Source organism: Chenopodium quinoa, unplaced genomic scaffold, assembly GCF_001683475.1.
Source record: "Chenopodium quinoa cultivar QQ74 unplaced genomic scaffold, ASM168347v1, whole genome shotgun sequence".
Classification (NCBI taxonomy): Eukaryota; Viridiplantae; Streptophyta; class Magnoliopsida; order Caryophyllales; family Amaranthaceae; genus Chenopodium; species Chenopodium quinoa.
The window spans coordinates 90-23809 of record NW_018742332.1 but is presented as its reverse complement, the minus strand read 5'-3'; the positions used below and the strand labels follow the sequence as shown (position 1 = coordinate 23809).

The 23720-nt window shown below is 32.4% G+C and overlaps 2 protein-coding genes and 2 pseudogenes across 2 annotated transcripts; 3 read left to right on the top strand and 1 right to left on the bottom strand.

Annotated features, from left to right (window-relative positions):
- The first annotated feature begins 2203 nt into the window (after nt 1–2203).
- On the top strand, nt 2204–8726 carry LOC110692311 (beta-D-xylosidase 1-like). The gene is made up of 7 exons (XM_021869320.1): nt 2204–2655; nt 4617–4898; nt 6418–6587; nt 6690–6787; nt 6884–7234; nt 7339–7752; nt 7849–8726. The coding sequence occupies exons 1-7, from the start codon at nt 2263–2265 to the stop codon at nt 8445–8447; spliced, it is 2307 nt and encodes a 768-aa protein (XP_021725012.1). The 5' UTR covers nt 2204–2262; the 3' UTR covers nt 8448–8726.
- A 3299-nt stretch (nt 8727–12025) lies between these two features.
- On the top strand, nt 12026–16782 carry LOC110692302. Its single transcript, XM_021869308.1, has 7 exons — nt 12026–12457; nt 12616–12683; nt 14874–14936; nt 15143–15190; nt 15289–15348; nt 15985–16056; nt 16485–16782. The coding sequence occupies exons 2-6, from the start codon at nt 12630–12632 to the stop codon at nt 16036–16038; spliced, it is 279 nt and encodes a 92-aa protein (XP_021725000.1). The 5' UTR covers nt 12026–12457; nt 12616–12629; the 3' UTR covers nt 16039–16056; nt 16485–16782.
- Nucleotides 16783–16879: 97 nt separating this feature from the next.
- LOC110692292 lies at nt 16880–18559 on the bottom strand (annotated as a pseudogene).
- Nucleotides 18560–19581: 1022 nt separating this feature from the next.
- LOC110692283 lies at nt 19582–22005 on the top strand (annotated as a pseudogene).
- The last annotated feature ends 1715 nt before the right edge of the window (nt 22006–23720 follow it).

The window sequence follows — 23720 nt, the reverse complement described above, 5'->3', positions numbered from 1 at the left end:
TATTCTTTGCCTATGATTTCACTCGTGAACTTCTCGACCACTAATTGTTCGTCGCATTTGTCTTATAAATGTGACGCATATATAACTCGTGAAAACTGAAAAGATATTGTATGAGCCTAGCCTAGGTACTCTTCATCTAAAATATGGTTACATTTTCATTTGAATTTTTTACCAAACTTAAATTAGTACTCGTAATACGAAGTATTTATTTACTACTCCATATACAACAAAAAAGTATTGTGTGACTTTTTATTATTGCTGATTTGCGAAGAATTACAGAAATTGAATACTTGTACGAATTAGCTTGTTCGTTGTAATAAGAAAATCTAATCTGGTATGATACGGAGTATGCTTTATATAAAAATAAGAAATTATATTACATAATACGGTAAATGAAGGACAAAACTTGAGCTACATGATTTACAAGTTTAACTACTCCGTGTATACAATTCTAATATAGACCTATAATTATAATGGAAACTAAGAAAAGTATTTATTTTTATCTGTTTTTATTTTTAATTCTATTTTGTCTAAATTGTCAGCTTTGACAAGAAATTAGAGTGGATTGATAACATTGGTGACATTAACATATATTCCGATTCAAAGAACTAATATTAGGCAGCAAATTAAAACGGATTAACACAGTTAGGCAAGGAATAAATTATACTTTATCTTATCGTAATAACAATAATCTAGTCATCATACAAAGTATATGTAATTAAATTAAACAGAGAGTGATGGTCTAATTAATTGTCAAATTATATGCAAGAATATTAGTTTATAGGACTACATAAGACTGTTAAGTCAATAGTAGCCGTCATTTACCAATTGTAATTAAGATGCTTTCAATTTCTCGTCCGTGAACATCACAACGTTTGATAAAAATAATAATGTACCCCTAGTTTTTCTTAGACTTGTTCACTACTTAATGACGGGCCGATTTACGGTTTGGGTTATTTTCAAATTTACTCCTAATGATATTAGTTGATCGAGTTGAACGATGTAAAATGTTTAGGGTAAGAGAAGTTTAAGACATCACAAGGATGAAGTGATGAGAATCGATCCCAAGATAATTTGAAATCGAGAGGGGACCATTGAGCTATCCCTCATTCAATAACTATGTCTCATTGCATTTATACTATGAAATAACGATGTGTAAACATTCGTTTTATTGGTAGAAAGGGGTTTGGTCAGTCAAATGAAAGTGTAAGAATAATAATTTACAAAATATGAAAAGAAAATTGTAAGAACAAATATATCGTAGTAAATTAAAGTTTGCATTATTATAACTCATTTCAATACTTAAAATGCAATGTGTAGTATATATGGTCTAAAATGAGCTAAATTAGATTAGGTACAGAATTAATGAGCTGTTTGAGTTCAAATATAAACAGGGTTTTACCCAATTGATATTCGATACTCACCTTTTTATTTTATTTTTTTCTGAGTAAGGAAAATATATTTTACTTTATCACGTCATCATATCCTATGGTAAATATTTAAACATAGAGCATGCACGTTAAAAATTTAAATGCGTCCTTTGACGAAATTTTATGAACTTTGTAACGTAGTACTAGACTAGAATATGATCGATTGCTTACGATACAATACGCTATTTAGGTTACCATATCAGTATAAAATGCTCAATCATATGAGCAAATTCATCCAACAAGTTCCCTTTTATAGTCAATTGATGATGAATCTTGAATAAAAGAAATAACCATAAATGATATAATATAATCTATTAGCCAAAAATAACATCTAAAGGCTAATAATTCTCCAAATTTTGGGACCAGTATTGACAATTGTATCATTACTTCTTGTAATTTTTTTCAGAATTAGAAATAATATCCTCATCACTATTCCATTGGACTGCAAAAGTGCAATTTCCTGCTACATACCAAAAAATAAATAAAAATAAAAATAAAAAATAAAAATCACAAGTGCTAAGTGCGTGTCATACTGTCTCACTCACTAAAAAAATCACTAATTTTCTCTCTCTCTTTTTTTTTTAAATTTTTTTTATTTTTCTCTGAAATTTTACAACTTGCAAAATTTACTTAACCTTTGATTGATATTTTTGTAATACTATCACAAAGACGTGGAAATCCAACCCATGAACCAGCTACTTAAACATCATTTCCTCAATATCTTTACGCTACCTTCGCTTCTCTATAAATACCCTCTCATTTTCGCTACGATTTCTCACAAACACATAATAATTATTTCTTATCCACAAACCAATAATAATAAGGAATTACTATGTTGTCTCGTAATAGTTTTCACTATCTTTTGTTACTTGTTTTTATTTGTAGCGCAGAGGTCCGAGCAGCCCCGTTGGCATGTGATCCAAAGAACGGGCTGACTCGGACCCTGCGCTTTTGCAGGGTCAACCTCCCGATACGTGCCAGGGTCCAAGACCTTATCGGGAGGTTGAACCTGCAGGAGAAGGTGAAACTACTAGTGAACAATGCGGCACCTGTGCCGCGCCTAGGAATAGGTGGATATGAGTGGTGGTCTGAGGCATTACATGGGGTGTCCAACGTAGGACCCGGGACAAAGTTCCGCGGCGCCTTCCCGGCTGCCACCAGCTTCCCTCAAGTCATCACCACTGCTGCTTCCTTCAATGCCTCTCTTTGGGAAGCTATAGGACAGGTGAGATACATACATACGACGTTTTTCTTTTTTTTTTTTTTTTCTTTAAAGAGTATAATTTGTTTAACTACATAAAGTCCTATAATTGAAAAATACTCCTTCATTGTTACAAGGGGTCCACAAATGTGTTTATAATTTATTGAAAATTAAAAAAAAAAAAAAAAAAAAAAAAAAGTAAGTCTGTTTATAATTTATTGGTCTTTGTAATGGTACATTAGCAATTTCATAATTTTGGAGTACATGTTGATATAGATTTAAAGACAAAAGTAACATAATTTTATAATTAATACATAATTAACCAATTATTAATTACATCTACTTTAGGGATGTTAGTAGATTAGACAGTACATCCAACTTCACAATAAAATGAAGGTATCTCTAAACTTAAATACAAAATAATTAGGAAAAATTTACGATCAATGTAACTATAAGAAGTACTTCAATTCGTAAGTTCGTATAGAATTTTACTATATATGCCGAAGTAGTTACAGAAGTACCATGTAATTTTTCAATAATACGGAGTACTCCACTTCATAAAATATTGACATTTAATTACGTATAATTAGTACTTGTATTATAAAAGAAAATTAGTAAAATAAATTGCAACAGAAACATGCAGTCACTTAATCCACATTAAAAAGTGAGTAGTTGTGGTAAATAATTAACGACAAACATGCTAAGTTAGCAAAGAGTTATATTAGTGGTCAAAACAGAGGGAAAAAAAAATAGAGCTCGTGACTCATGAAATTTGTTCATTATTGGCCTTGCTAATAATTTAGCTCTAGTCGCGATCACACAATTAATTTTTCATAAAGGTATTTTCGTCTTTTCACAATACTTTATACTTTAAGTATATTGGCTAAATTGTTAATTGTGAGTTAAAGTCAGATTGACCCCACTTAAATTTATAAATCTTTTTTATGACATTGGAATATTTGAAAAAGTTTAACCATTATTCTAACTCGGTTACATATATTTCTGAATCCGCCGCTACAATAGTGCACTTTAAGTGTAAGGAAAAGTTTTTAATTATTACTATTAGTTTTTGTCGATAGTATAATGCAAGTTTTGACAGTTAGAATAAGTAATTTGTTTATTTGCACCTATTTTTTGGCCTCAAATTGGCAACAGTGGGTAGCATGTGTTACTGAGTACTCATTATGAATTTAATGAGTATACAATTTGCATGCTCAACTTATACTTTTTATCGATTTTTAAATGTTATTTTGGGGTTGCTTTTACCAATCAATTCTTTTAAAATTAGGTTGCTCCATAATATTCTTTCTGATTAAGTAATTTTGTGTTTTATATTTCACGCTTTTTCAACAACTCTAGTCATGGTGTTTTTTTAGTACTTGTATGTATAGTTAGTTAGGTAGAATTTTCCTCTTTCATGCCTTTTACTTCTCTTTCATATACAAGTATTTTTTTCTTTTACTAATCCCTTTTGTTTCTTTATCTTGTTGTTAATCACCAATAAGCAGAAAATATAATCTATAATTACTTTTTAGTTAGATGCACCGACACATGATTATTTCTCGTTCGATCAGTGTAATTAATGTACAGTTGTTTATATAATACTTCGCATTAGAGAAAAAGACAAAAAAATTGAAAGTTACAGCAAATATTCGATTATTCCCTTCATTCCATAATGTCAGCCTTCCACGTGACCACGTCTGTATATGCACGTTTAAATGATGTTAAAACTTCGTTTTTTCAAAGTTGTCACTACAAATATATTATTGACTTTTTTAAAGTAAAAACGGAGTATATATGTATATGTGTTCTTAAACATTTTAACAACATACTTGGTGTATACTTTGTATGTAATATGTACATGATGAACAAGGTAGCAACCAAAAAAAAAGTCCAAAATTAAGGTGAAAATTTTTTGGTTAACATAATATATATTTTGAAAATTGCTAATGAAAATGAAATTGTTGATGAAATAAAAAAAACAGGTAGTGTCAGATGAAGCAAGAGCAATGTATAATGGAGGAACAGCAGGATTAACATATTGGAGTCCAAATGTGAACATATTTCGTGACCCAAGATGGGGTAGAGGTCAAGAAACTCCTGGAGAAGACCCCACTTTAGCTTCTCATTATGCTTCTAGTTACGTTCGAGGTCTTCAAGGTAATTACAACAAGAATCGTTTGAAGGTTGCTGCTTGTTGCAAGCATTACACTGCTTATGATCTTGACAATTGGAATGGTGTTGATCGTTTCCATTTTAATGCTCGGGTAAGCCACCTTTTTCTTACACTCACCTCACCTTTAGACTTCGATATGTTAGTTATAATAACCATTCTTGTTAGGATCGGAATTAATAATAAGATAATTAAAGTTGAACGATAAGATAGTTTATTATATTAAAACGTTTTGTTGTCATCTTCTTTTTGTTTTTGTGGTCCCTTTAATTAATTATATTGTCACTATACTAAAAAGAGATTGAAGTTTTCTTTAACTAAAAAGGGGTGATCGATGTAGTTTTTAGTTTGTTTTGTTGGTAAAAGTCATTGAGTGGTTATATTTCAATAATTACACTTTGGAATCTTAATTTTTTTTTTTATTTGACTTTGCCTTTTATCATATCATATGAAAAAGAAGTAATAACAAAAAATATTAAACATGATAACATTTGATTTTTACTTTTGATATAGTGTGTCATATATGCACACATTAAAAGTGTGCAACCTATACGTATAGAGCGTGTTTATAAAACGTGTTAACAAAATGTACTTTTCTTTACCGTTTACAAATTGTGCTATTTAGAGCTACTAGACACAATCCTTCAATACATGGAGTGTAAAAAAAAAGTGCTTGACAATTGTTTTAAAAATTGGTTTCTTTAGGATTTTGGATATATATATGTACAATCACAATATCTAATGCAACAGTATTTGGATTAATAGTCAAGACACAACAATGTATAGTGAGTTCCATTCACTAATCACTATGGCACACATGTTACAAGTAGTTGAAATTTTCTAAGACTTTGCCATAATAAATTGGATAAGAATTTTCTTACGTAAGTTCAATTCGTTATTGATATTGAAGTTGACATATAAAAACTTTATAATAAAAGAAAAAAAAAAGTTGATTATAAATTGTTGTAGTGTTATAACTTATAAATCAAATGAAAACAATATAATGTATGCTTTAGATAGTTGGATGTATGATTGATTTGATATTGAGGCTAAACTAGGTACAATTTCTTGCACGCAACATTTGTTCATTAAAACTTTGACAAACTTTTTATTGATTAATGATAGAACCTAAACAACCAATTTAAGAGGAATTTATTGTAACGAAGTTTATCTAAATCCATAACTTCATTGATTGTTCTTGCCTATACTATGATATTGAAGGATTTATTTCATCCACTATTTTCCAACCTAAAAATCTAGAGTTATTATATCGTGTGCAAACAAAAAAATTTGTTCAATGGTCCTTATTTTTTCTTTTTAATTTGATGATACTTGTTCAATGGTCACCTTAATATAATAACGTGACTAGTGATAATTATGGATGTCAAAATATTTTAAAAGAATATCCAATTAAATTTTTCAAAATATTATTATAATTAATTTTGATAAGTTAGTACTTAGTGACTATTTGGACAATTATTTAGAAGAACGTCAACCTAATCCTTAAATAAATTTAAACTTTAATTATTGAACTAATTCAATGAAAATTTAATTATCCATGCTAAATTCTATAGTTTTGTTGTAACGAAACAATTAATTGAATTGGTGCGTAGGTGAGCAAGCAAGATTTGGAAGACACATATAATGTGCCCTTCAAGGCTTGTGTACAAGAGGGAAGAGTTGCTAGTGTGATGTGCTCATACAACCAAGTTAATGGCAAGCCTACTTGTGCTGACCCTGATCTTCTTCGTAACACTATTCGTGGCCAATGGCGCCTCAATGGGTAAGCTTAATGAATTTTGTTAAAATTTTCATTTCTTTTGATCTTATTTTTCGTTTATAATCATGGCTTGAGTTCTAATTATTAATTGTGTTTTTTTGTTAGGTATATCGTATCTGATTGTGATTCTGTTGGTGTAATGTATGATGATCAACATTACACCAAGACTCCCGAGGAATCAGCAGCCGATTCTATCAAAGCAGGTTAGTAGTAATAAGACTAATAACCGTAGATAAAAAGTTGCGTACATTTGAAACACTTAATTTTTTACAAGTACTAAAAATCGATGGTGTTTATAGGTTTGGACTTGGACTGTGGGCCCTTTTTAGCAGTCCACACGGAAGCCGCCGTAGCTAGAGGATTATTGACCGAGGCTGATGTGAACAATGCCTTAACCAACACCTTAACAGTCCAAATGAGACTAGGCATGTTTGATGGTGAACCATCAGCCCAACCTTTTGCACACTTGGGCCCAAGAGATGTCTGCAGTCCAGCCCATCAAGATCTAGCCCTCCAGGCAGCCCGTCAAGGGATTGTCCTTCTCCAAAACCGGGCCCGATCACTACCCTTGTCCACTGCTCGCCACCGTACTATTGCCGTTATTGGGCCTAATGCCGATGCCACAGTTACCATGATTGGTAACTACGCCGGTAAGTTTTTTTACTACTCAGTATATTTTACCCCCCCAAAAAAAAAATACTCCGTACTTTGTAATAAAAAAAGTTTGTTACTAATGTTTATGATGTTACCCTAGGTGTGGCATGTGGATACACATCACCTGTACAAGGCATAGCAAGGTATGCTAAAACAATCCACCAAGCTGGATGCATTGGTGTTGCTTGTACTAGCAACCAACAATTTGGGGCAGCAATAGGAGCAGCAGCTCATGCTGATGCAACAGTGCTAGTAATGGGCCTGGACCAATCTATTGAGGCCGAAGCGCGTGATCGAACATCGGTCCTTTTACCGGGCCACCAACAAGAATTAATTTCAAAGGTGGCCTTGGCCTCAAGAGGCCCAACTATTTTGGTCTTGATGTGTGGTGGGCCTGTTGATGTCACATTTGCTAAAAATGACCCAAAGATTAGTGCCATTATATGGGTTGGTTATCCGGGTCAAGCTGGTGGGACCGCTATTGCTGATGTCATCTTTGGTACAACTAATCCAGGTAAAAAAAAAAAGTAAAATTAGTAGTACTAATTCTTTGTTTACTATGTTGAATATATTATTGTGTCTAATTTTTATGTTCCAAATTTTTTTATAGGAGGAAAGTTACCAAATACATGGTACCCCCAAAGCTATGTGTCAAAGATTGCAATGACTGACCTAGCAATGAGGGCTAGCCCATCAAATGGATACCCGGGCCGGACCTACCGTTTCTATAGGGGTCCGGTTGTGTTCCCGTTCGGATTTGGGCTAAGTTACACCCGGTTCACCCAATCATTGGCCCAAGCACCTACCAAGGTCATGGTACCCCTAGGCAACCAATACATCAACTCAAATATGACCTCATTTAACAAAAATGCTATAAAAGTGTTACATGCACAATGTGACAATGCACCCTCTCTAGGCCTCCACATTGATGTGATGAACAAGGGCAAGGTTGACGGATCACACACGGTCCTCGTGTTCTCTACCCCACCCGAAGGGACCAAGTCACCCGAGAAGCAACTTATCGGGTTTAAGAGGATCCATGTGTTGGCGGGTTCCAAGCAACGCGTAAAAATGAACATACATGTTTGCAAGCATCTTAGTAGAGCTGATGAGTTTGGGGTAAGAATGATTCCAGTGGGTGAACATACTCTACATATTGGTGATGACCTCAAACATAAGCTTTCTCTTCACATTGACTTAGGAAAATAAATTTTAGTATAAGGTATGGAGTATTATTTAAGGAAATTTAGGTATTACACAAATTCAGTTGCAAGTGTTGATTAAAGGTGATTGATTGTTGATATGATGCAATACATAGAATCATAGGTTCATTAAGAAAAAGAAGTGTACATGAAGTGTGGTTTTACATTAGTTTGCTTCATATTTGAAAAAAATATCGGCAAATGTAATGCTCATACTAGATATATACTGTTTAATTACAGTATTTTCGATTTTCAATATAATAATACTTTATTTTGAAGTTTGAAATGTCGAATCAAATGAGGTATTGAAATCCTTAATGTACACAATATCTCCAATAATTCAAATATTGTAAATATTATAGTTAGTCTTTTGTACTCCCGAGAACTTAGATTATTTACCATAGACGAGTACAAGAAATTCGAATAATGTGACAATCAATTTTGGAAAAGGGACAACACTCGTACAACTATAAAAGTAAAATTGTATGAAACAATAGGAGTTAGTCGAGTAGTAAAGACATGACACTCGAGACAGTAAAGATATGCTTGGACATAAACAGCAAACAAATAATTTTGTTCCCAACCATGTCCCTTAATTATTTCAATGTCAGTCCAACACTTTGTAGAATTGTAGGTACGTGATAAATATGAAAAGCCCATTATGCTAAGCCCAATCCAGTAACAAATATTTGTGGGACCTAAATTTGTTTAATTTATTATTAATCTCTAAACAACTACTCACTCCATAGTTGAAGACTTGAAGTGCTTCACTACTTTGGTTAAAACTTGGAAGTGCCTGTACTTAACTTATCAACGATTAAAACACGCAGAGTTACTTGAGCCAATAAGGCAATAATGGACATTATGCCTCGGCCCCACGGCACATGTCCACAATATTTTGAATTTGACTCATAACGAAATAACTCAACTTGAATTGACCTTACTGGATAAACAAGGATCGAAATAAAATTTATATTCACGTTGAAAACTTGATAAATTACTTATTACTCCAATAATAGATAGATCAAAAAGAAATGACCTAATCCAAACCCGAATTGAAAACGAGTTTTTTGTCGTTAAAAAATGACCATAGCCATTAGCCAAGGGTATTTACTAAATGTGGTGTTGTTCATTGGCTCATTGGTAATAAGTATGTGGTGATGGTCCACAATAACCGTCCAAGTTAGTAAAACGGTAACAAAAAGAATTAGACAAGCCAAGTTCTTTATGGGTCCAATAATTCGGCTGTCTTGGATGTATTTGTAATCCACTTGCCCAACACACATGTATGAGGAGAGTATATGAATATTATGTCCCTATTTAAGTGAATAACATAAAATTCTATGATGTTGATTTTAAATGAAACTATGAATTATTTGAGTTTGATTTAGACATTTTGGGACAAGGTATATTATTAGAAGTTATTTTCTTTGTTCTTTTTAAGTTCAATCTTAATGATTGTTTAGGACAAGACATTGAGATTATTGATCATTAATTATAAATAGCTAATTTAAATTTCGATTAGAATATGCACTGAGACAAAATCAATAGTATAATTATGTAAATGAAAATAAAATTAAAAGAATAATATTCATTTACAAAGCAGGGCATAAAGATCAATAAAGTAAACAAGATTTAATCTCTAATCTTGTGTAGTAGTAGTATACCACGCTAAATATATACTTTAAATTTTAATCAAACCGACGACCACAAAATGGAAAAAGTATATCTTATAACATATATTTAGACAATAGAGTAACATATATATATGATTGCAATTTGTCAATTTAAAATATAAGTACGATATAGCTAGTGTCTGCTTTTGAATAATAGTGCTTTCATCATTCATAAATATCATAATGAAGAAGCCAAATTTGAAATTAGAAGGTGCGCACAAAAATAATTAAGGTGCGCCTATGGCGGATATTATATCTTGTACTACGTATTAGAGAGAGCTTTTGAAAATTAAATTTAGAATATATGTTGTTTTTAGATTAAAGTGGATGTCATCTATTGATTGAGAAATTTTTAACTTATACTTAAAATGAATTTCATGTCGTCGGTATTGTTATTGTAAATTTCCTAATATTAACAAATAAATGTGAATATATTTGATTTTATGTATAATTTTGTTCTATTAAGCTTTATTAAATGCTTAATGAATAACACAAAGTACACCCTTATCTCAATTTACCGTGCTCTATAATTTTTAATTTAATTATTTTTTTTTTTTTAAAAAAAACTAGTATGATGAAATATATAGATGCGTATTTAAAAAAAATAAAAATTAAATGAGCGGGTGTGTTATTTAGGCCCTAGTAATGGAAAGAATTAATTGTTTAAATAATAGTGTGAGCTCTTACTAAATTTAGGAAAGACAAATTAAATTGGGTCAACAAAGAAAAAAAAAAAGGGACAAACTATATTGGAATAAAGTAGATGAGAATGATTTTGTCACATATGATATTTTCTTAGCATTTTATTTTATAAGTCGGAATTTAGCTAATTAAATTATAATATTCTATACTATATTCTTCTTTTTTTTCTTTTTTTTTTTTTTGGAGAAATATTCTATACTATATTCTAACATCATGATATCTAGATTTGAATAGGCCTTAATCCCACATTTTCAAACCAACCTCCCTCACTCTTCTAGTCTTCTATATATAAAAATAATAAATAAATAAATGTATAGAAAAAAAAAAGTAAAAATAATTGTTGTTGCAAGATAAAGCCACAACATAAGGACATCTAAGACTACAATCTACAAGTTGAATAAATCAAAATCTAAGAGAATTAATCAAACCCTACCGTTAAGGAGTTAGTGTCCACTTTCAACCACTTAAAGTTGACAACTTGACATTACTATCTTCCAACCGAGATTAATATAAATAAAAAAATTAAAATACGTAGTACAAAAATACAAGTGTATTATTAGGCTTGATTATAATTAGATTATGAATTTGTCCTAAATATCTTTCCACCCAAAAAATGGAACGTGTTTAATTTTAATTGCTAAGGCTTAGCCGCCTAGAGAAGAGTGTCGGTGTATTTAGCTTATAAGAATGTTAAAGTTGATGGTGTAATGGTGTCCATTAAAATAGGTAAGTAATCTTAGTTTTAATTAAGGGTTTTGTTATATGTTACGCTAATGAAGCAATTATACACTCCCCATTTTTTTTAGTTGACACGTTTTAATTGATATAAGATTTAAAGAGGTTCGGTAGATTTCGATCTTATTTTATTATGTGACAGTTGGTAGTAAATTTTTTTGCTATACGAAGTAATAACTAAAAATTGGTGTGGGTATAAAATATACTGAGAGAAGTACTATAATTAAATAAATTACTCCGTAATAGATCTAAGTTATTTATAGAGAGAAAGACAAGTATGTCAAGTAAACAAGGGCTGAATTAGTAACATCATAGAACATAAGCTCTGCACTTAACCAGATGCTACGAGTATTACTTATTAGCTACCATATATTTATTTCTACCCTTTGATTACGTTGACATGAAAAATTAATCAGTCTTAACCACAATTATATATCTTGAAAAAAAAAAACAAATTCAAACCAAACACCCTAAAAATAAACCTTCCTAAATATAGAACATGCATATCTTATAGAAAAATTGTTGCTTAGCTTGTTGACGTATATTATTATCTAACTATCTTACTCCATCTTTTCCTTCATTCTCTCCCTAAAACATCTCTTTTATTATCTCTTCTACTAGTCTTTTTTCCTTTACCTTTGCATCTTTTCTCCTCCTTTTTTTTACTCTTTATACCAAACCCCAAACAAAACCCTCCACAATATTCCTCTACCCCTTTTTTTTTTTTAATAAAAATTAATTTTATTAAAAAAATTAAAATTTCTTTATAAAAATGTTATTTTGTTGGATTGGGTTGTGCTATTAAATACCACAAGTCAGAAGTGCCTGCGTGCCACTTATAATCACATCTCTTTGTGCTGTTAATCTACTCGTTGTCTTTCCAGCTTTCACAGACTTTTTCCAGGTCTTTTTTTCTTAATTCTATTTTAATTAATTACTTTTTTAAAATTTTAATCATCCAAAATATACATACTTATAAAATATTGTATATTACCATATTATTGTTTTTTCTATCCTACCATTCTTGTTATATTTTTCTAATGGGAATGAGATATGGAGCAGGGGAAGCTGTAAAAATGGCGGATTATGATGGAAGAGAAGATTATTTGGCCTCGCAAAACATGGATGAGGTATGTAATTACATCTCTAATTATTCGTAAACCGGTTTATATTAGTACTAAACTTGTTAATTATGCTTGGTATTGTAAAGTACAACCACGGTTATAACATCTTTTCCAAACGACCTGATTATAACCTAGTATATGTATCTATGGTTGTTCTTTTACTCATGAAAAGTTGAACCTCTAAACTATAAATATGGATGCATTACATTTGTAAAGATTGTTTAATTAATTACGGAGTATAAATTTAGCATGATTGTATTTTGATTGTAACGAAATTATTTGAGAAACAGGGCAATGCTAATATGCATTGTCCTATAATTTTGCTATTAGGTGGTACCAAATACCTACATTTTTGTAGGTAATCTTTGGTAGAATTGTACATTTTTAATTTTTTTTTTTTACTTTGTCATGAAAATTCTGCCTTAATTATTTGATTAAATATTTAATGTGTCAACTATATATTTGGAACGTTCGTCAGCAAGCAAGATGTACAAGGCATGTAAATGCACCAAGTAAACATAATTTACAATAATCAACTAATCAAGTATTTAGTTGACTAAATGATTAATCAAGGTTTTAATAGTTCTTTAGACATCATAATTATGTCATTTGAGTTTATAAAATTTAGAAATTAGAAGGTTTTTATTCCATGTTAATTATAAAAAGAAAAAGACAAGTGAAAGTGATTGCTTAACAAATTTCAATTAACATGATAAGTTGGATTGATACCATAAATGTATGTAACTAGCTAGTGCCTAGTATGGAGTATATTTTTACACTTGCTAAATTTAGGGTTTTGTCAAACAGAAGCCTTTGTAAGTTACAATATTGTATTGTATATATCAAGGAATTGTACGTATCAAATTCACAAATCATGCTCATAATTAACCATATATATTACGAGTAGTTCTTTTACATTGTTTATGCCTCAAATTTAAAAAGTCATATTCAACGTTTTATAGTAGAATATTATTCGTATTAATTTTTATAAATTTAGGTATTTATTACAATATTAATAAAGTGTACTGTTATGTATAAAATGAGTACATGTAAATTACTCCGTAACTTACAGAATTTATTGTAATATACAAGTATAAAATTATAAACCAAATATTGAGCATATAACATGCATAATTATACAAGTAATTTATAAATATAACACGCGATGTGAAAATTTTTAACCCCTATTAATTTACGATAATAAATGGAGGTAATAATAATCTATTTCAGTTCATCTTTCTAAATGTTTTAATTTTATTAAAATGTGCATGAATGGAATATATTCAATTATTAAAAAAACAAAAAATGATGTTGATTGAAAATGCTACTCTACTAAAAGCAATCATGTTTTTAAAGGTAAAATTGGTAAAATTAACACAAAAAGATATATAATTAGTACGTATATTCGTATTAATAGGACCGGTAAGTGGACCAATTGTTAAAGAGTGGAGAAATGGATCACGTGTGGCCGGGTCCAACTATTATTGTAGTCATTCTCCATGTAAACCAATCTGATTGTGACACGACATATCCTTGTTTAACAACTTAAGTCTTATTCTGGGATCTCTTTCCAACTGTCGGCAGTTGCCTGCTACATTTTCATCTAATTACACAATACAACGTATGAACCAACATTTGAGCTGCATTGTGACCGAGGGGCATACACGGATAAGACTAGGAGTGCCACTTAAACATGGCATTGGGTTAGGCTGGCCTGAGGCATGGCGCACAACCTAGAACGAAAAAACATAGCATAACATCTATGTATGTTAGGCTGTCTGTCTTTATTTGGCACAGTAGAACACGACACACCTGCTTGATAGTATGTATTAGTGCATGCTAAAAAAAAAGTAATATTTGACTTAAACATGCAAGTACGACCCAGATTGACATGGGGCAAACCAAATACCATAACCAAAAATGAATTAATTAAATTCGTATACAGTGGGATTGATTAAGTAACGGAAGTACAATGCTTTTCAATGTAAAAGCAATCATATTTGATCTACTACCTCCGTTAAATGTTATGTGCAACTTTAGGGTATTATTTGTGAAATATAATATATTCCAAAGTTGCACATAGCATTTAACGGAGGTAGTATATACTCCATAATTCCATAGGAATTTGATTTAATGTTACGTTTTTTTAGTATTTGTTGGTTTTATATATTGAAAGGTTTGATAATTGCATTGCAGCCTTCATCTACTAGTAAGAAATACGGAGGACTTGTGCCTAAGAAGAAGCCTCTCATCTCAAAGGTAAAAAATAAATAGCAATAAGATGATTAGCTAAACTGTCATAAATCTTGAACATTTTAGAAAAAACTCCAAAAATTTCTAAAATAAAAAAACTCAAAAATTGTAGTTTTTTTTTTTCTTTTCAAAATTTATTTTTTTTGGGAAAATTGTTGTGCTTAAGTAGCAATAAACTTGATATTTTAAATTGAATTATGTATTTGGAACAGGATCATGAGCGTGCTTTCTTTGATTCAGCAGATTGGGCTCTTTGTAAGGTATGATCCAAGCTATTTGCATGTTTTTTCACACTAATTACGAGTTTTCGTGCATAATATTTTGAAATACATAAAATTGTTTTGCATGTTTATTTCAGCAAGGAGCAACAACCCAAAAATCAACAACCGCCGTGGAGTCCTTACGCCCAAAATTACAGGTATTCAATGGTTTCCTATCCATAAGAATGCTAAATTGCTAAATGATGTGCGAGTTTATAATTAAGTACTACGATAATAGTCTAATACTAGTATACTACCTCCGTTTCATATTATTTGCAACGATTTGACATAAAATAGAAAGAACAAATGTCTAATCGTTGCACATAATATGAAACGGATGTAGTATATTAAGTAAACAAAGTATATATATGTTCAATGCTAAGAGTCGACAATTCTCAAAAGTCATAAGGGTAGCGAGATATAGAGAGAATCATTGGTGAAATTATTAATGGTCATAGTGGGCCACAGGATCCACTATTAATTAAAAAAAAAGTTATTATTTGTAATTTTTTACCCTTGTTTTATAATTGGGCCGCTTGGTCATGGACTAATAACTGCTCCAATTTTTATAGTACTACAAATCTACGATACTTTTGTAAGAACTGTGTCATACATAAACTTGTTGTGTTTATATGAGAATTTTCTAGCTTTATACAGTACTTGTCTAATTGTCTTACGTCTCTAATGAGTATTTTGTCAAGCCTAATTGTCATACAAGCTCCTTAATTATAATACTTTGAAAATTAAACGATGTTTACGTTGTAATAAACTAATAATATCAATATCTGTGACAGAGAACACCTCATCAACAACTACCTCCTCGAAGACCAGCATGTACCTCTGGTTGAGAGATTATCAAATATTATGTGAGTCTATTTCCATCATTTTTTTTTTGTATTTAAAAAAATATTTTTGTTTAGATAACGATTTTTATTTTTTCAATTCAAACTATGTGCATACTTAAATTATAATGTGAAAAATTCTTACTATTTATCCAAGCATTTATCTACAACTATATTTACTTAATTAAGAGTCTGTTTTGATTTACTAAATGAGGTGAACTGAAATGAAATGAATTGTTTATAAGAAAAGGAAATTAGAAAATGAACTGAACTAAACTGAAATTAAGCTGAAGAGAACATGTCCTAAGTTGCTCTTTTTAAATGATACAGACATTCATATACAGGTTTAGAAAAGTCAAACGAGATCTAACATTATAAATAATACTCCGTATTTATTTTTTTTAAAAAAAAAATAACACTTAACTTGAATTTGTTGTTTGAATGAAATGCAGGTACGTAGATTAGTCTTCTATGAACTCAGCCCACTTGGATGGACATTATGAATAGAAGCGTCAAAAATAATCAATAAGACTACTCTTTTATTTTTGAGGGTATTGATGGTGTAAATATTTTATCAAGGATTAGGGGAGAATTTATATTGTGATGTTTCATTGCACTTATTTTACATGCCATAAACGATTAATAGCTCCACTTGTGACAGTTGTGAGTGTGAAAGTTGTATATGGCTTCCATTGTTCAAACTTCAAAAATGTGCATTATTGAAAAAAAAAAATAGTCCTTCAAAAACAATTTCGAGTTTTGAACACATTGTCCATATGTTGAAATGAATGGAAAAACGAACACTTTATAGTAAACATGGGAAATTTCTGTTAGTTGTTTAATCTCCTTGATAGAAAATTGACTGTAGATGAATAGATTGAGAAACAAAAACATCTCAAATACAAAACTAAATGTACTTCATATTACAAATTAGCACCAAAAACCTTAGAGATTATATAGTAAAAGGGTAAATGTCGTTTAGTGAACGACGTTGTTCCCTTTTTAATTTATAGATAATGACTTTGAGACTTACATTAGAAAAAGCATAGATATTACTCAAATCATAAAACCAAGACTAGCAATTATTTTTATCATACCTATTACTACAAACCACTTGAAAATTAAAATTCTTGATACTTAGCTTGATTGATCAAGGAATAATATTCATCTCCCTAAGTTTCCCAATCCAAAATCGAACACTTTTGATGCTATCTGCGTACCCAAAGAACCCAAACTCCTTACTCTTATTCATACTACTCACTAGTTGAAAATCAGACCTCATTAAATATTGAAACCCGATAAAACAAGCTATCTCCTCCAACTTCATCTTAACCAATCCTTTCTCTTCTACAATTTGGTTCCACACTTTTCCTTTATCTTTCATCTCATCCACAAGGTCAAATAACCCATCTTTATCATCCAACGGCACAAATTCAACCCCAAACTCCTCACACAAAACTCCCCTCATTTTCTTCCAAGTAAAAACGTCACCGTTTGTACAATTAAACGCTTGATTATTTGCTTTCTTATTTACAGCCCCCCACACGTGCTGCTCCGCTAACACACGTGTGTCAGTCATGTCACTAAAATGCTCCCACGTGTACCGATTTCCAAAGAATCGAAACGGTGCGTTTTGGTACTTACAAATCTCAGCGTAAGCCGCTAACATCACCAGCGCGTTGTATACACTTCTACTTGACGCGCCTACAATAATCGACGGGCGATGAATCGTGTACCTAATATCTGACGCGTACGATTTTACCACGTCCTCAAGCGCGTGGTAAAAGTTTGGGTGAGGTAACCGGGCCATATCCTCATGAAATGGAGGTTCATGTTGGGCCGCACCAGGTTGGCCTAAAAAATTAAAATGGGCCAATATATTGCGCAGTACCCGTTTGTAACGAAATATGACGTAACTTAATGGGCCGATAATGGGCATGAGAGCTTTAATTACATTGGTTAACATTGTGGAGTTGGTGATGATATTATCTTCTTGGTCACGGCCCACGTTGATGGCGGCCCAAAAGACGTGAGTGATGTGGTTGGAAAGAGGCGCAAGAGTGGCATTTGTGTCGTTAAAGTCAACGGCGTCAAATGTAATGAAGTGATCAACGGCTGAGGAAGGGAACCAAGTGGGCATGGCCCGACGGGCTGCACCGTAGACGGTCCATGGGCCTCCTTGGGCTGTTGGGCTTTTAAGAGCTTGGGCTATGTTTATACCCGCCATGCCAGTAACTCCTACTACTAATGCGACTGATGCATTAGCCATGAAAGAATTTGTGTGTGTGTTTTTTTTTTATTTTTTTGGGTGGTTGGGTGTAAAGAATTGAAGTTTAGCACTAAAATTATTGGTTTATATAGGCAGCTGAATATATCAGGAAAAAGAGGACTTTATTATTCAACTACTCAATCCTTGATGAGTCATACTACTAGACATACTAGTTCCCCACATTGTAATTAGTTAATTACTGATGATGTCCTCATGGACTTATCAAGGATTAAGGATAAGTAGTGAGTTGATGATGGAGAACAAATTGACATATTGGAAATTGCATGTCAGGTAGAACCATCAACGATATTATCATGCAGTGGCGGACCCAGGAATTTCCGACTGGTGAGTCACAATCGGTAACCAAATATGTAAAAAATTTTTTTTACCAAAATTCCTAAGAAAAATTATTTACAAAGATCATCCAAATAGAAAATTGACAAGATTACAATACTAACTTATAATTAACAAGCTTAAAATTGACCTAAAATAATAATCACAATAATTAACAAACTAATTTATTTATTTAAATTTTTTTTTTTAAGAAAACTTAATAATTTTTTTGGGCCCTGGTGAGTCATTTGACCCACCAGGCACAAAGGCAGGCCCGCCGCTGTTATCATGTCAACAAGAGGGAAAATTGCTAAATTGTCGAATGTAGCTATTTAAATTTTAAAGTGCTTAATTTGTCGGTTGTAGCCTTTTACTCGTAAATAAAAAATAGTGTGTGACACCTCAAAAGCTAGTGCGTGACACGCTAGTCTGAATATTAAGATTCCGTTAAGTATAAGTAGTTGATTAAAGTACGGGAGGTAATAAAAGTACAGAGTTGTAGTCCACTAGTCCGTATACTTCTTCTATTCCAGTTTAAAATAGAAAACGAAGATTGTTACAGAGTAAAATATGAAATTGATTTTTCATCTATTCATACAAATGAATCATTTATAGTTCGAACTAGTTGAAGAGATTAGAGAATGAGGTGCCAAATTCCGACCTGACCCAAAAGAAACCAAATCTAAATTTCAACTTTTTTTTTTTGACACAAACCACAGCTTAGCATTTATTAAATCATCAAAAGTGCAACATCATTACAAATAGCCTCATGAAGCTCTGGAGGGTATTCCTCTAGCCACACTCGGTCCTCATTAAAACTATTACTCAACAAAGCTAAAGCTATGAGTAGCGTCGTTTCCCTAATCTCTTGACAAAAGAGAAAAAGCAAGAAAGACACTCTCTAGACATACATAAGATATCCTTCACGACATTCCCAAAGGCATTAGGAGGCGCATTAAACTATTCCATCACATGAAGAAAGGAAATTTCAACTTGCTACTCGTAGAACTCAATATTTTAAAATTACTTAACCTTACCCGATTTCAGCAAACCCGACCTGAGTATGCAAATTGTGACCTCTATGGGCACTACGGAATACCCCGTAACAATTACGAATAACAAACCAACTGTGGTTGCTTCATCTACATTCTCTCCTGCAAAGGGGACATGAAGAAATGAGAGCCTTCTCAAATTTAGCTTCTAGGGCTTCTCCTGCGCTTAGAAACCTTACTCAAAATCCCCCAAATCAATTGAAAACCTTCCAAAAACAAAACCCTTCAACTGTTACTTCAAAATCCCAGCAATTTGAAGCTCAAAATTTGGGAGGTAAGTCTTCGCTCAATCCTCGTTTTAACAATTCTAGCTTTAGGTATACTTCTGAACACAAATTTCCCCCAAATTCAATTGATCATAAAACCCTAACTCAGATTTTATTGAGAAAAGATTGGCATTTGTTGCTAAACCATGAATTAAAGGCTGGGAGGGTGGTTTTAATTCCACAATCTGTGGTTAGTATTTTGCACAATCATGAAAACCCATTAATTTCAATTAGGTTTTATATATGGGTTTTGAATATTAATCCATTATTCCAAAAGAATCAGCGAATTCGCGGTGTTTTGGCTAATAATCTATATAGAAAAGGTCCGGTTTTGTTGAATGCTGAGTTAGTTTGAGGATATTAGGAGTTCTGGGTATCAGATTACTGAGGATTTTGTGTGTATTTTTGATTGGAAGTTGGGGTAGATTAGGTTTAGCTAAGTATTGTGTTGAGATTTTTGGACAAATTTCATTTTTGGGTCTTAGTCCTACTACTAGGTTATATAATGCTGTGCTTGATGCTTTGATAAAGTCGAATTCGCTTGACTTGGCGTACTTTAAGTTTCAGCAGATGACTGCTGATTATTGTAAACCGGATAGGTTCACCTATAATATCCTTATTCATGGGGTTTGCAAGGCCGGAGTTGTCGATGAAGCTCTTCGGTTGGTTAAGCAGATGACGAATTTGGGTTATGCACCTAATGTGTTTACATATACCATATTAATTGATGGATACTGTAATGCTAATAGGGTAAGTGATGCTTAAGGGTTCTGGAGACAATGAGGGTTAGGAAAAGTGCCTCCAAGTGATGCTACATATAGGTCATTGGTGCATGGAGTGTTCTGTTGTCTTGGAAAAAACGAGGCATTTAATCTGTTATCTGGATTTGTTGAGCGAGAACCAATTTTGCCTAAAGTACTTTGTGATACTATATTGCACTGCCTCTCGAATGACTCTATGGCCAGAGAGGCAGCTTCATTTTTGAGAAAATGCAGGGAAAGAGGCTATCTGCCTGATACCTCTGTTTTTAACATCACAATGACTTGTTTGATAAAGAAAACTGAATGTTGAGGAGAACTTGTGAAATAGTGGATAGTTATATGGAATTAGGTTTAAAATCTATCTTTTCAAACTTATCTTATCCTAATTGAAACTTTGTTCAAAGGGGGAAAAGAGAGAGAAGGAAGTCAGTATTTGATGCAGATGTTTTCAAGCTGGATTACTATCCAATGTGAACTCGTAACAATATGGTAATTGATTGCTTTGCTGAAAGCTAGGATGGCTGAAGAGGCACTAAATATGTTCTTAGGGATGCAACAAGGAGGCATTATACCAAACCTTACTACTTTCAATACATTAATTGATGGGTTGTTTTTAAAACTGGAAAAACAGACAGGGCTTGTGAACTCTTTGTTGACCCTCTTACAGCATGGATTTAAACCAGATATTTTTCACTTTTAGTACAGTAATTGATGGTCTCTGTCGGAGTGAACAAGATTAAAGATGCATTTGATTGTTTTGCGGAAATGAACGGAGTGGGGGGTTAATCCTAATTCCGTGACATACAACATATTGATTCGCTCTTTATGCATTGTTGGGGATATTTCTCGTTCCATTGCATTGTTTAAAAAAGATGCAAGCTGATGGAATAAGCCCAGATGCTTACTCATTCAATGCTTTGATTCAAAGCTTTTGCAAAATGAATAAGATTGAAAAGGCAAAAAATTTGTTTTGTTTCCATGCTTGCTTTTAGGGCTGGCTCCAGACAATGTCACTTATAGTGCGCTAACTAAATCTATGTGTGATACTGGTAAATCTCATGAGGTGTTGGACATTTTAATGTCAATGGAAGCTAATGGATGTGTTCTAGATTCTTGTACTGTAATTTACTTGTTGATACCCTTGTAAAATTTGGGTCAGTTCAAAGAAGCCCAGGAAGTTGTCAGTAAATGCAACCAGTGGGGTGTATCAATGAAGTCTGTCTCAATTTTGTGAACCTTGAGCTGAAGTTCTGTTCTGGGCCTTCTAGCATTTGAGCTGCCTCAAAGGAGGTTTATTCCAAAGCATATGCTGTGTGTTCCCCATTTTACTGCTTACTTGGGCTGCATCAGAGGTAATTAGCAGAACACCTTCTTTTTTTTTTTTTTTAATGTATTGATTAAGCTTAATATTGTTGCTGACACGATTATCACTTCATCAAAGTCATTGAATTTTCTCGTAAGTACATAATAATAGCATGATTCTCTGTTGGTAACAGATCCCCCCATAAAACTTGCAAATAAAGAAAAGAACAAGAGACTATAAATTTCTTAATGTGTAATTGTTAGTTACATTATAAAGCTTTTGCATGTTTATATTTATTATCCGTGTATAGACATTAATTTCATGGACAGTTTAATAGTTGCTGTATGTTTGTTATATTATATTTATGTCAAATGCTACCGGATTTGCATATTTTCTTTGGCCATTTCTTGTGGTTCCTGGTGACCTAGGCTCTCTTCTTCTTTTATGAGTCTTAAATCTTTGTTGGGGACTTTTGAAGGCCAAGTGTGTTGCACCTAAAAAAAAGGATAAAATATTATTCCTTGTCTTAATGTATTTCAGTATTTGCTCCATGAGTAGATGGCACAATAATTTAAGGCAGAAAAAGTAGAAAGTTCAAAGTGAATGAGTCTATTTGGGAGTAATGGGACCGAGATTAAGAAAAAAAACGCTAGAGAAGATTAGCTTTCCATTAGAGGAATGGATCAACTGATTTGAGTCATCCAAATAGGAATATAGGGCAAGTACTTTGAGATGGTGGGAATACGATGTGTTGATAAAAAGTGATTGAACTTATAGTTACAATATGTGGAAGTTTTTGCTGAAACTTGTATAAATAAGCTGAGGAAAAGAGAGCCTATATTAATATGGTTCTTTAAACTATTTGTGGCTCTTATTTATTATGAAGTAGCCTTTTTAAGTGCATTAGAATTGGCTATCAAAGGGAGTAAGAATTCGGAAATATAATTTTCCGTATCCTGCCTCAAATAGAGACTTTGCATTGAATTTGTTATCTTTAATATACTAGATTAGCCCTGATTGTTGCAACTGAGGAAAGTGGAATCATCTATTCAATTTTAGCATATCCCAGATTAGTATATCTGATCTTATACATTAACTTATCAAACCATAGTTAATTTTTGGGAAGGATTAGATGTTAAAAGTCTTTACACTTTATTTGCTGTGAACTTATAAGTGGTAATTATTTTTACATATTGTGCGCTGCACAGATGGCTATTATGCAACAATAAAGACTGCTTGGTCTAGGAGCTATACACTGTGGAGCACCTATGGCTTCAGAGATTGAGAGGTGTGGCCGTGTGAGAAGGACTATTGTCCCCCTCGGAGGAAGTGACAGTTGTGGGAGAAGTATAACAGGTGAAGGTCTATAGTGCTCAAGTTACTAAAATGCTCCTGAAAGGGACACAGCTTAATGGAAGTGTTTTAATTTAAGGATGCATTGTGAGGCACATCTTTCTCTGGAATGGATGACCTTAGAGATGCAGCATGCAGTCCAAGCAGATGCACATGGAAAACCATGAAAAATTCACTTTCCGCTGCAGACACGGTCACACAACACCAATAGAGAATGGAGGCAAGACTGCAAGAGTGACTTGTCCTATGCTGTGCTGGTATGATATCATATAAGTTTACATAGCATGATGGGAAGTAATTTGTTTTCATCTAAAATGTAGAGCAGTCATGCTACAACAGAATTTCAATGTG